This window comes from Hermetia illucens, chromosome 4 (genome assembly GCF_905115235.1).
Source record: "Hermetia illucens chromosome 4, iHerIll2.2.curated.20191125, whole genome shotgun sequence".
Lineage (NCBI taxonomy): Eukaryota > Metazoa > Arthropoda > Insecta > Diptera > Stratiomyidae > Hermetia > Hermetia illucens.
This window is the reverse complement of record NC_051852.1, coordinates 124,243,301-124,255,636: the sequence shown is the minus strand read 5'-3', so window position 1 is coordinate 124,255,636 and position 12,336 is coordinate 124,243,301. Positions and strand designations below refer to the sequence as shown.

The window sequence follows — 12,336 nt, the reverse complement described above, 5'->3', positions numbered from 1 at the left end:
GACTCTTCCTTGCGTCTGAAAGGTGGCGAGGCTCGCACTAATCGGCAAAGGAAAGGAACATGACCGGAAATATGCTCGAATAGCTTATCAGGAGTAAATTCGTTGAAGCGATCTGCGCCGCCGGAGATTTATTCCCAAGGTAGTTCGGGTTCAAAGCAGGGAGATCCACGGCCGATGCTGCGATGGAGGTAATTTGTGCCGTTCAATGAGCCAAGGCACACAGCCGCGGATCTTGACAAATAATGCTCCTCATAATGCTTAATGTCAGAAGACAGATATATTAGGCGCATTAGGAAACTCATTTGACATAACGAAGTGTCTCTTGCGGATGTTGAGGGATTATCTGGGAGACGGCTTCCTGTTTATGAGACGGTAGAGAGCCAGAGGACGATGGGGATGACGTCGAGGGTAGCACAGGAATCCATCCATGTCAGGTCCGGATCTTTGGATCACTTCCTGTGATAGTCTGCTAAAACTCGTCATGCCTGGAAAGTTGCGCCTAGGGTCGGGAGTTCCACATCGTTCCGCGGGTTGATCATATTGTTAAAACCAGCAGTTAAATACTTGGGTTTAATGTTCGGCTGGAAGGTAAGCTTCCTTCAGAAAATCCAAGCAGCGACGGATAAAGCTGCAGTTGGAGTCTCGGCCTTGAGTTGGCTAATGGTGAATGTTGAGGGTCCTATATCTACCAGGAGACGTCTTTTTGTAAGTTGATGCCCTCGGCAATTAGGTGATGCTGATGCCCTTGGCAATTAATTACATCGTAACCGCGTTGTCCAAGTGCAGAGATGGAGAGTTTTGCGGGTGGCGTCTGCTTATTGTACTGTGTCCAAATTGGAAGGTATGGCGATTGCTTATTGACAATTTAGATCCGTGGCCAAACTGAAAGCATGTTGAGATTAATTATTTCGTTATTCCTTATTCACAAAAAAAGGTGGTGTCTGAAGTGAATAAGCAGAGAGTACACCAAGAAACCCCGACTTAACAAATAGCAAGCATAGGATTTTCTTTTAGCAAAAATTATGACAATAGAAGCAGTCAACCTGCTTCGTGGTTTAGTATTTCCCGGGGTTAGGGAAATCACGGTATAATTCCGGGCAAACAAGTGTAATCAATTCCTTAGAAAACCTAAGATCCGTGTTATTTTATCATTCGCGGTCTGTTAACCTACTGATAGTGAAGCATGAGGCAATCAACCCCATTTAAAACTTTGAAGAATTCGCTAAAGCGAGCAAGTTGGGCAAATCAGTAAATAGAAACACCATTTCCAAAAATTCCATGATGGCACAATTAGACTAAAAATTCTGCTCATTTCACCCTCCGTCTGATCATATAAAAAGTATACATACTACAAATGTATACCCAGGAAGGGAAATTCGAATCCAACCCATCAGAGTTCAGTTAATCAATGATTATAGCTCCAACTTGCGATTTCAAGAGTCCCACAAACAAACTTAACATATTTCCCATGTTTTACCAGCCTGAAATAAAATGAAATGGTTTCTAGACTACAACGCTTCCTGTTTACTTCCAGATTTCCCAATCAGCAATGTATTTTCCGTTCAACTGATAACAATTGCGATTATCATCAAATCACCCAGATTTCGGATATAAATAGGGGAACCTTACTACCTTCATCAGTCAACAAGAAATCAACAAAGAAATACAACAATGAAAGCATCTTCATCCTTACTAATCATCTGTGGGATCGCAGGAATCCTTCCTCAAATCAGCCTCACTCAACGGCAGGGAAGAATACTAGATGGGACCCCTGTGGACACCTTGAAACGTTTCCCCCACTACGTAACCATCACCAAAGGAGAATACGACGACAAGAAATACTGCGGAGCATCAATTATATCTGATCAATGGATAGTGACTGCATTGGATTGTGTTCGCCAAGGAAACTTCACTCTGCAATTCCTAACGAAGAACCTCCAGGGATCAGCAAAGTCATTCGCAATTACGCTGGATGAGTTTTCTGTAGTTCCGTATCCAACAGACTACGACAACATCGCCCTCATCAAACTACCAGTCACTCTCCAATTCTCCGAGTTCCTCGCTCCAATCCAATACAGGGGAATAGGTGGTGATTACAGTGGAAAGAACAATGGCTTCGTAGTGATGCCTGGCTTTTCACCGGGTCAAACCAATGTTTTGACCTATGGAATGTTCAAATTGACTTCTTCAAACCAGTGTCAGGCAATATATGGAAATCTGTTCGATGAGTACCTGGACATTTGCACTGTGGGTTGGGGAAACAGCAACCAGATGCCGTGTGAAGGTAACGAGGGCAGTGGACTTGTTTTCGGATGGCCTCGAGAACCACGTTTGATTGGGATATTCAGTTCACCTACCAAATGTGTATCAGGAAATCCCGCAATTTATGTGAAATTATCAGAATATGAGTCATGGATTAACCAAACTATTCAAAACTACAGTGAAAAATCAACCGACGGGAACATACCAACAAAAAAATAAAGAAAATTTTGAGACTTAATTTGTTTTTTAATTTCTAAAAATTAGAAGTGTCAACATATGACAGGAGATAAGAAACATAACGATTTTAACTGCACTCATCCAAACCCTCAAGGATACTCTTTTGCCAGAATATTTGTCATTAGGCTCCATTGTGACAGCGTTATACAGACAACGTTTTACTCAAGGATCAAATCGGTTTTCATCCGACGTTTTCAGAACAAATCGTCTTCCACCACCACAACTACCACCCTGTGTATCAGGGCTGATTCCAGACCAACCGCGACTGTGGACAAACTGAGGTGACAACGGCTTTGAGGGTAATCATAAACCTTAAACTCGGTCGGCAGTAAGGAAGAGTGGTTTAAACAGCAGCGCAGACAATAACTCACTGAGAAACAGAACAAATGATCCTCGAAATGCCGGTATATGAGGAATACAAGCTCATTATTCGGCATTTAAAAAAAATTGTCTTGTACTTGTAAAAAGTGCCTCGTTTCATTTCCAGATTGCATACAAATTTTGGGTCCAGAATAATGTTAGCAACACATTTAGACCAGCTTTCCAAAATATCGTAATTGCTGAGCTTATCGTGTATCCTGATAGCTGAGTGGTTAGAGCACAAGGCTGCCGTATGGAAGGTCGCGGTTCAAATCTTACAGTGGGCAAGCGCAATGCTGACCACATTGCCTCCTATAGGGTACCGTAATCCTGTAGTGTACCGTTACTGTTTTCTATGAAGTGCTCTTACACACTTCAAGGCCGTAATCCAACTGGATGTTTGCGCAAACGATTATCACTATTATTATTATATTATCGTGATGGAAAACCTGTAGCAAATCGTCATCATCAACAGCGCAACAACCGGTGTCCGGTCTAGGCCTGCCTTAATAAGGAACTCCAGGCATCCCGGTTTTGCGGCGAGGTCCACCAATTCGATATCCCTAAAAGCTTTCTGGCATCCTGACCTATGCCGTCGCTCCATCTCAGGCACGGTCTGCCTCGTCTTCTTTTTCTGCCATAGATATTGCCCTTATAGACTTTCCGGGCTGGATTGTCTTCATCCATCTGGATTAAGTGACCCGCCCACCGTAATCTATTGAGACGGATTTTATCCACAACGTGACAGTCATGGTATCGCTTATAGATTCCGTCGTTATGTATGCTATGGAATCATCCATCCTCATGTAGGGGGCCAAAAATTCTCAGGACGATTCTTCTCTCGAACGCGGCCAAGAGTTCGCAATTTTTCTTGCTAAGAACCCAAGTCTTCGAGGAATACATGAGGACTGGCAAGATCATAGTCTTGTACAGTAAGAGCTTTGACCCTATGGTGAGACGTTTCGAGCGGAACAGATTTTGTAAGCTGAAATAGGCTCTGTTGGCTGACAACTACCGTGCGCGGATTTCATCATCGTAGTTGTTATCGGTTGTGATTTTCGACCCTAGATAGGAGAAATTATCAACGGTCTCAAAGTTGTAGTTTGTTGTAGTTAGACGATATCGTCAGCATAGACCAGTAGTTGAGTGGACTTAAATAGGATCGTACCTCTTGCATTTATTTCAATATCACGGATCACTTTCTCGAGGGCCAGGTTAAAGAGGACGCATGATAGGGCATCTCCTTGCCTTAGATCGTTGTTGATGTCGAATGGTCTCGTGAGTTATCCTGGTGTTTTTATTTAGCCTCGCACATTGGTCAGGGTCAGCCTAGTCAGTCTTATCAATTTCGTCGGGATACCGAATTCTCTCGTAGCGGTGTGCAGTTTTCCCTGGCTATGCTATCATAGGCGGCCTTAAAGTCGATGAAAAGTTAGTGCAACTCATGTGCATACTCCAACAGTTTTTCTATCGCTTGTCGCAGAGATTAAATCTGATCTGTTGCTGATTTCCCTAGTCTTACACCTTGAGCACAAGTTGGTGAACCACTTATTGTAATTGGTGGCCTCCATATTTAACTATTTCGGCTGTAATTCCATCGGCTCCAGGCGAGTTATGAGTTTTAGGCCAATGAATTGCGCGGACTGTTTCTTCTATACTTGGTGGTGGCAGCATTGTGGGTCGTCTTTACCCTCCAACTCGCCGATGTTCTGGTTGTTCAGTAGTTCATCAAAATAGTCAACCCATCGCTCCAATATACCCAATCTGTCGGAAATCAAATTTCCCTCTTTGTCTCTGCAGGATGAGCATCGAGGTGTGTAAGCCTTCATCCTGCTGACTTGTTGCAAGAATTTCCGCGCCTGGTGCGATTGCTCCCTGTCCTTTAAGAGTTCACAGCCTGTTGGTTCCCTGGCTTCCTTTTTCCGTCTGTGAAGTCGCTTCTCCGCTCCCCGGAGTTCGTTGTAAGTCTCCGCGCGTGCCTGTATTCTTTGAGAATGCAGCATTACTCGGTATGCAGCATTCTTCCGTTCCGTAGCCAACTTACATTCATCGTCAAACCAGCCGTTCCGACTCTTTAAGATAAATCAGCTTAACACTATTTTGGTCGAAATTTTTGGAGGGGCTGGTTGAGTGTTCCATTCGCAAGAATGCGCTAAGGTCACACCCATTAAATGAAAACCAACGTGCTTGCCAACGCGAAAGTTCTGTAAGTCTGTTCTTTACTTTTTGGTTTGAAAGGTGGAGGACGCAATTCTGAATGGGAACTACGGTCGGGGGGGTGTTCGTGGACATTGGTGGGGTGTTTGACTCTGCCCCCTTTCAAAAGCTCTGTGATGCCGTCAGAGAGCATGACGTTGGTGAAGCTTTCATTAAGTGGATCTACGTTAGAGATTGCTGTGTGCTGAGTTGGTTGGAAGCAAGGAAAGGCTGCCTTAAGGAGGCATGCTATCTTCACCTCATACAAAATGCAAAACCTGCCAATACACGCTCAAGCTTATACTGATGCTGAAATGTCAACCAGCAAACAACACAGCGACGTGTTATTTGCTGGCTGAAAATTTGGGTGTAGAAATACACAACGCACCGTTGATTTGATGACAGGTGCCTCAGGCATGGACTTTCAGTAAGTCCAAATAAAACCACAATGGTATAATTTAAAACAAGTCAAATACCGGAGGCTGGCGCTTCGGGTATAAAGGTTTTGTGTTCATCTTATGTGGGAAGCTTTCTATGCACATTTATCCATTCGTATATGACTATAAACTCAGACTAATATTTTTTTTTAAACTGCAAGAAATACGTACAAATTACAGCCGTAGATATTTTGCTCATGGTAAACAGACAAAGATTGCCTATTACCGAATACTGTATTCTATATGCATGTATATAAATTGATCGTACACCTATTTTCGATTTACTTCGTGCATAAAAGTATACATATGTACATATAAAGTACGTACATTGAATACCACTTTGTTAGGGTATTGACGAATTGATATGTATGGTCACTTCATACACGTTTTAGAATGCACAAAAATTCACACAAATGTAAAAATTTCGCCTTCTATAACTTTGTTAATAAATTTTTGATTTTCTTCAAACCTTCCCTGCCTTCCCTGCCTTCCCTGCCTTATGTTATCCCTTATGTAAGTGTCAAATTTTGTAGTTCTAGCGTGAACTTAAGGGGGGTTTCCGGGTAAGTTTCTAAAGTATGCTAATATACTATTACTAACTTTATTTGTGTAGATATTGGAACGGAATGTATTTTGAGGGCTAGATTTTGTTTAGATATACCTCTTTGATTTTTTTTCGGTTGAACAGATTTTGAGAACGAGACCTGTTACACTTGGTGAGGGTCATATTTTGAGCCCTCACTCGTACGTTTCACCCGATAACAATTATGTGACCAGTTTAGAAAAGTACTAGTTGGGCCCTTTCATTTGATACCCCGCATGGCCACATTCTGTGGAATCTGAAAATGTTTGCACCCTCCATTCACATTCGCTTAAACTTAACAGAAACTGGTGCCATTTGCTGTATGTAAAGGGAAGAACAGACCACACACTCTCATCAATTTTCGTGACAATTGATTTAGTCATTTCCGAATAAATCGGGTGTGACAGACAGGCAGATAGTCTTCGCATCAAAGCAGCGAAAAAGGCGATTGCAGTGGGCAAAGTACGTATTGGATGAGTGGTCTGTCGGTTACATCTATAGCTGTAACACAGCACCGAGGCGCACATTAGAGAAATTCACGTCATCGCAGGAGAAACGATCCTTCAATGCAAGTCGCTACAATCCGAAAGTAAGAGCCGGCGACTTCAACGCATGCGCAGAAGAATGAGGCAACAGATATACAAAGAGGACGAATATTACGGGAGACATTCTCGCGCTTGAACGTGGTACTTGCCAACTCATTTCGGAGGGGATCATTTCAATCGGTGGTAGATCTCACCTTCGTCAGTGATACTCTAATCAGAGACTTGCAGTGGTATGTCAGCGAGGAGTACAGACACATCGATCACCAGGCTATCATCTTCCAAACCTCACAAAGGAATATTATGAAGTCATTAAAAAGAATAACGATGTTCAAGGAGGTTCTTCTGGAAGATACATTGCTGTCGGGAAGCGCACAAGAAAAAGTTTCACAGGTGGTGGAAAAATTGCAGCGGGCATGCGATGCCCCTATGCCTCGGCGTAGAGCTTTCCGAAGACGAAATTCTAATTTCTGGCAGAATTCAGAAATTGAGGAAAATCGGAAAAAGTGCCTCAAAACTAGGAGACGCTCTCAGCGCAAAAAAACACTGACCTGAGTTCGAGGAACTACATGCGCTATATAAAAATGCGAGGAAAAAATTGCAAGTAGCAATTACGAAGAGCAAATCCGAACATTTCTAGCGGATGTGTACTGAAGCTGACTCTGACCTATGGTGTGGCGCATACTGGTCGGTGATGTTATCACTATAAGGCAAGTGCTCCCCACCGATTACTTATCCAGAGTCGTTGCAGCAGATGTGAACTGTACAAGTCTTCCTGCAGGACATTCAAATTCCGAAGAACACAACCATGAAAATCAAAGTTGGCGACCCAACAATTTACTCCCAACCATCGCTCAAATACTTGGGAGTAATGATTGACAGAAGGCTCAACTTCAAAAAACATATTGAGTGCGCCGCAACTAAAGCGGCTTGCATCGTTGCAACAATCTCGAGGATACTACCAAATATTGGTGGGCCAGAACAAAGTCGACGTCTTCTGCTTTCTAGGGGGTCAGCTCCGTGCTACTCTACGCAGCTCCAGTTTGGGCAACTGTTCTCGAGAACAAAGTAAACTGCAGAAAATTCGGAATGGCGTATCGGCTAAGTGCACTCCGGGTATACAGTGCGTATCAGATAATTTCAGGAGAAGCAGCGTATGTGCTAGCAGGGATGCTCCTCATAGACATCTTGGCGAATGAAGCGTATTTTGACGGTGGGAATCTATAGAAGAATGGCAAAAGAAATGGGACGAGTCACAAACTGGTCGTTGGACATACCGCATCATAGCGGATATTCGGAGGGGGTTTGAACGAGGCCATTGGGAATTAAACTGCAAGTTAACGCAATTCTTAAGTGGACGTGGAAGTTATCGTGCTTATTTATATCGATTTGGTCACGACTAGTCACCATACTGCCCGAGACGTGGTAACGTGGCTGAAAATGCGGAACTTGTCTGATTTGAATGCCCCAAGCTCGAACATAATGGAAGCGGTCGCATACAGGTGCTTAACACTCGAAAATATTGTGGAGTTCATTCTGCAAGCTATTCACCAACAGATTAGACAGGAAGAATTACGACAAAAACAAGAAAGAGAGAGAGCCATAATGAGCCGCAGTTAAAAACTGAGCCAGCTGCCTGACGTGATACTTTATTGGAGTTCCATGGAGAGTGGAATGAGAAAGAGGTGGTTTTAGTGAGTAGAAGTCTTACATAATTGCATGACAGGATCCAGCACCTTTCCACCTTCCAATGCCGAAAAGAAAGACCGACGAGACAGACGTACTCCGAACATGTTGCGCTTACAAAACAATATCCAATGAAGCAGCTTGCGTGATAGCAGGAATGATCCCGATTGAGATCTTGGCGAAAGAAATACAACGACTTTACGGTCGAACGTATCTCACCGGAAAACCTCCTGCCCGTCGACGACAGTTCACATGAACTGACTCTTTCGCGAAATGGCAAGAGAAGTGGGACGAGTCAGAAAACTCCCGCTGGACTCACAAAATCATAGAGGATATCCGGAAATGGATCGAGCGACCGCAATGCGAAGTAGGTTTCAACCTAACTCAATTCTTGGGCGAACACGGAGGCTATCGAGCATGTCTGCATCGATTTGATTCGGCAATATTGCCTAAAGTGCCCAAATATTGAAGAGGACCACGTCCTTTTTCATTGCTCCAGATTCGAAGCCCATTGGAAGCTACAACCGGGGAGCACTTTACACCCAAAAATATAATAGAACTTATGGTGAAAGCAAAGGGGATATGGGCCGATGTGGAAAAAGTGATTGCTGCCATCGGAAAGAAGCTTAGGCAGGAAGAAGTCATCCGAAAGAATGAACGAGGGAGAGACACGAATATTAACGTGAGCGCAGAATAAATTCTGATCCAGCCTCGCGACGTGATACCAAATGGGAGTCCCGCGGGGAGAGTGGAAGGAGAAGGAGGTGGTTTTAGAGAGACAGATGAAGCAGACGGGACAGACGAGACAGACGAGACAGACGAGACAGACGAGACAGACGAGACAGACGAGACAGACGAGACGAACGAGACAGACGAGACAGACGAGACAGACGAGACAGACGAGACAGACGAGACAGACGAGACAGACGAGACAGACGAGACAGACGAGACAGACGAGACAGACGAGACAGACGAGACAGACGAGACAGACGAGACAGACGAGACAGACGAGACAGACGAGACAGACGAGACAGACGAGACAGACGAGACGACGAGACAGACGAGACAGACGAGACAGACGAGACAGACGAGACAGACGAGACAGACGAGACAGACGAGACAGACGAGACAGACGAGACAGACGAGACAGACGAGACAGACGAGACAGACGAGACAGACGAGACAGACGAGACAGACGAGACAGACGAGACAGACGAGACAGACGAGACAGACGAGACAGACGAGACAGACGAGACAGACGAGACAGACGAGACAGACGAGACAGACGAGACAGACGAGACAGACGAGACAGACGAGACAGACGAGACAGACGAGACAGACGAGACAGACGAGACAGACGTGACAGACGAGACAGACGAGACAGACGAGACAGACGAGACAGACGAGATAGACGAGACAGACGAGACAGACAAGACAGATACCGACTCGATACTAATAAGGTTCTGTTTCACATAAAACCTGAAAAAGGAGGAAACTGCAAGAGGGAGTAAAACCCTCCAACTCTCTGAAGAAGTGAAATATCTGGGATTCTAGACAAGAAATTTCTTTGGAGCAAACATGTAGAGGTAAAGATGAAATCAACTTTGACAGCTTCTGGGCTGTGTGTGTGTGTGGGGAAAGTATTGATAGAGTTATTGGGTGAACTAAATCCAATTTTCACAATGCCTTCTGATTCTCGGATACCCATACATCTGTTTGGTAGAAGATTACTTCATCTTGAAACGGAGAGAAAACTGGAGCGAACCAGAAGAATGCATGCCAGGATTTACTGGAGCATTCTGCACCGATGGCTCCAAAACGGAACAGGGTTATAGAACATAAATCTACCTTCCAAATAAAGGGAGAGAAAGTCCCTCGGGACAATATACAACTGTTTTTCAGGCTCAAGTATCCGCGATCCTAAGGGAGGCAACCTGGAAGACTAGTTTTTGAAGGGCAAATGCATCGCAATCTGTAGCTGCGTTGAGGGTATTGAACAGTCACTTCAAAAATCGTTCATTGACTGAACTGACTTGACTGAACGCTGTTTCTAAATTCAATACGGTGTTACTACTCTGGGTACCGGGTTATTGTGAAGGTTCAAGAGGGTTCAATTTCCCCCATACCCGGAGCGGAACCAGCAATTGGGGTGTCAGAAGCATTGACTAATGCTGCTATCAAAAACTGGGAACAAACTTCCCATGATGTCAGGTGACTGAGCCTTAATGCTGTTAAACATACGAAATTTTTCTTGTCAGAACCAAACAAACATACTGCAGAGTTTATTCTGCCGAAAAGCAGTAAGATTTGCAAAAGCATTGTGGGCATCCGACTGGCTATAACTCACTGCATGCTCCAAAATGATACGTGTCCATCTTGCAGTGAGAAAGCGGGATCCAAAGAACATTTTCTATGTGCGCGCTCCGCCTATGGACGCATCAGTGATCAGATTTTTGGTGCTGATATGCTTCAAGTGCAGCGGGCAGCATCACATCTACTGATAGAAATCCTACTATGCATAAAAGTATCCGGGATATTCTGTTAGACGGCGAAATCAAGTACAACGGACCACTTGGGTCTGAGTGCTCAGAGGCTTTTTCTTTTCTCCACCTCAAACACAAACATACACACGCCATCTCAAGCGTCTTCTGATCTTTCCGGGAAAACTGTGACAATTTGATTAAGTACTTGAATCTTCTTTTCTATTAGGGGTCGCCAATTTGATTTTACTCCTGTTGGATTCCGATTTTCTTTGCTCGGCCCCTCCTTCAAGGTTCCTTCATTACTGGTTTGAATACTGCGGACGGTGGGCCCTTGTTGCCGTTCAGCCACGGAGGAGGAGCTTTTGAAGCTCCGAAGATGCCATTTAAGTCTCGCAGGTTGATTAATAATTTTGTATACGCATATACCTTCAATAAATTACCTGAATGAGGAAGAGGCGAGCTGACAGCGTGTTAAGCGGGAATCCTTTGAAGGCATCTGGACTCGGCAGCTCTTTTCGTCTAAACTGCATTTTCTGCAATGGAGTGCAAACGACGCCAAACACACCTGGGATGGGTTTTGTCAGCAATCTTATGCAGATACAGAGGAGCTCTCTCCAGATAATATTGTCAGAGAGATGCCGAGCAGCGATGGCAGATGGAATCGTGTTGCACATTACGGTCGGGTTCTTCAAAAAAGATTCAGCTTGGCCGGTGGAGGGACCGGATGACAAGGGGTGCCTTGAACTAAGAACCAACAACTGATCAATCAGATATAATTGATCCTCCTCAGGATTGTTTCTGTTAATGACAACGTATTGGAAAAATCGTTTTAGGGTGTCCACAGGGGTCCCATCTATTATAGTATCCCCATCTAAGGAACTGCGGAATTCAACTTGGGAAGCGCCCCTGGTGTACTGCAGATGATTGAAAAGTATAAATTACTGTATGTACCTCTATGTTACACTGATTCCTTTTAAACTGCTCAAAAGTTCAAGATTTTCGAATTTATACCTGCGTTGAAAACATTATCAGTTTAGCAACATGCATGTAGCTGATTTGGAATTTAAAAAAAAGCAGGAAATGCTGCAATTTAGTGTGGCTTTAGCTTTGGATTGGATGGCAGTAGATTGAAAAGATATCAATCTTTTGTTGCGACTTTCAAATTCCTGTTTATTAGTGCCTTAATCATTGGCTAATTAAACCTGTTTTGTTTTTTTTTTTCGGTTAGAACATCGATTTTTTCCTGGGTATCATTAGGTTTCATAGGAAAGATTCCCACCATTAGCTTGATAAAATCTACTCATTAACTATTTGCTGTTCTATCGATTATAATGTGGATAAGGACATCAATCCTAACATTTCCAGTAAAGTTGATATCTTGTATCCATGAAAGTGTCTCCTTATGCCTAAAAATATCTAAATAGATTATCGAAGAGTGAAGAAGACAAAAAATGCACTATGATCCTTTGAAAATTTGGTTTGACTGTTGTTTACATGAGTCGATAAGATAATTTCCATGTTTTCTTAAGCTGATGAAGAGCGGTCCTGAG

General features: G+C 43.7%; 1 protein-coding gene across 2 annotated transcripts; it reads right to left on the bottom strand.

Annotated features, from left to right (window-relative positions):
* Positions 1-271: 271 nt before the first annotated feature.
* On the bottom strand, positions 272-11,756 carry LOC119656078. Of its 2 annotated transcripts, none has more exons than XR_005249991.1 (2): positions 11,738-11,756; positions 272-882 (listed from the first exon to the last, which is right to left on the bottom strand). XR_005249991.1 is itself a non-coding variant. In XM_038062365.1 (2 exons), the coding sequence occupies exons 1-2, from the start codon at positions 11,458-11,460 to the stop codon at positions 757-759; spliced, it is 360 nt and encodes a 119-aa protein (XP_037918293.1). In that variant the 5' UTR covers positions 11,461-11,475; the 3' UTR covers positions 272-756. The 2 variants fall into 2 exon arrangements, 1 of the variants encoding a protein (XP_037918293.1); XM_038062365.1 differs by lacking the exon at positions 11,738-11,756 and adding an exon at positions 11,227-11,475.
* Positions 11,757-12,336: the final 580 nt, after the last annotated feature.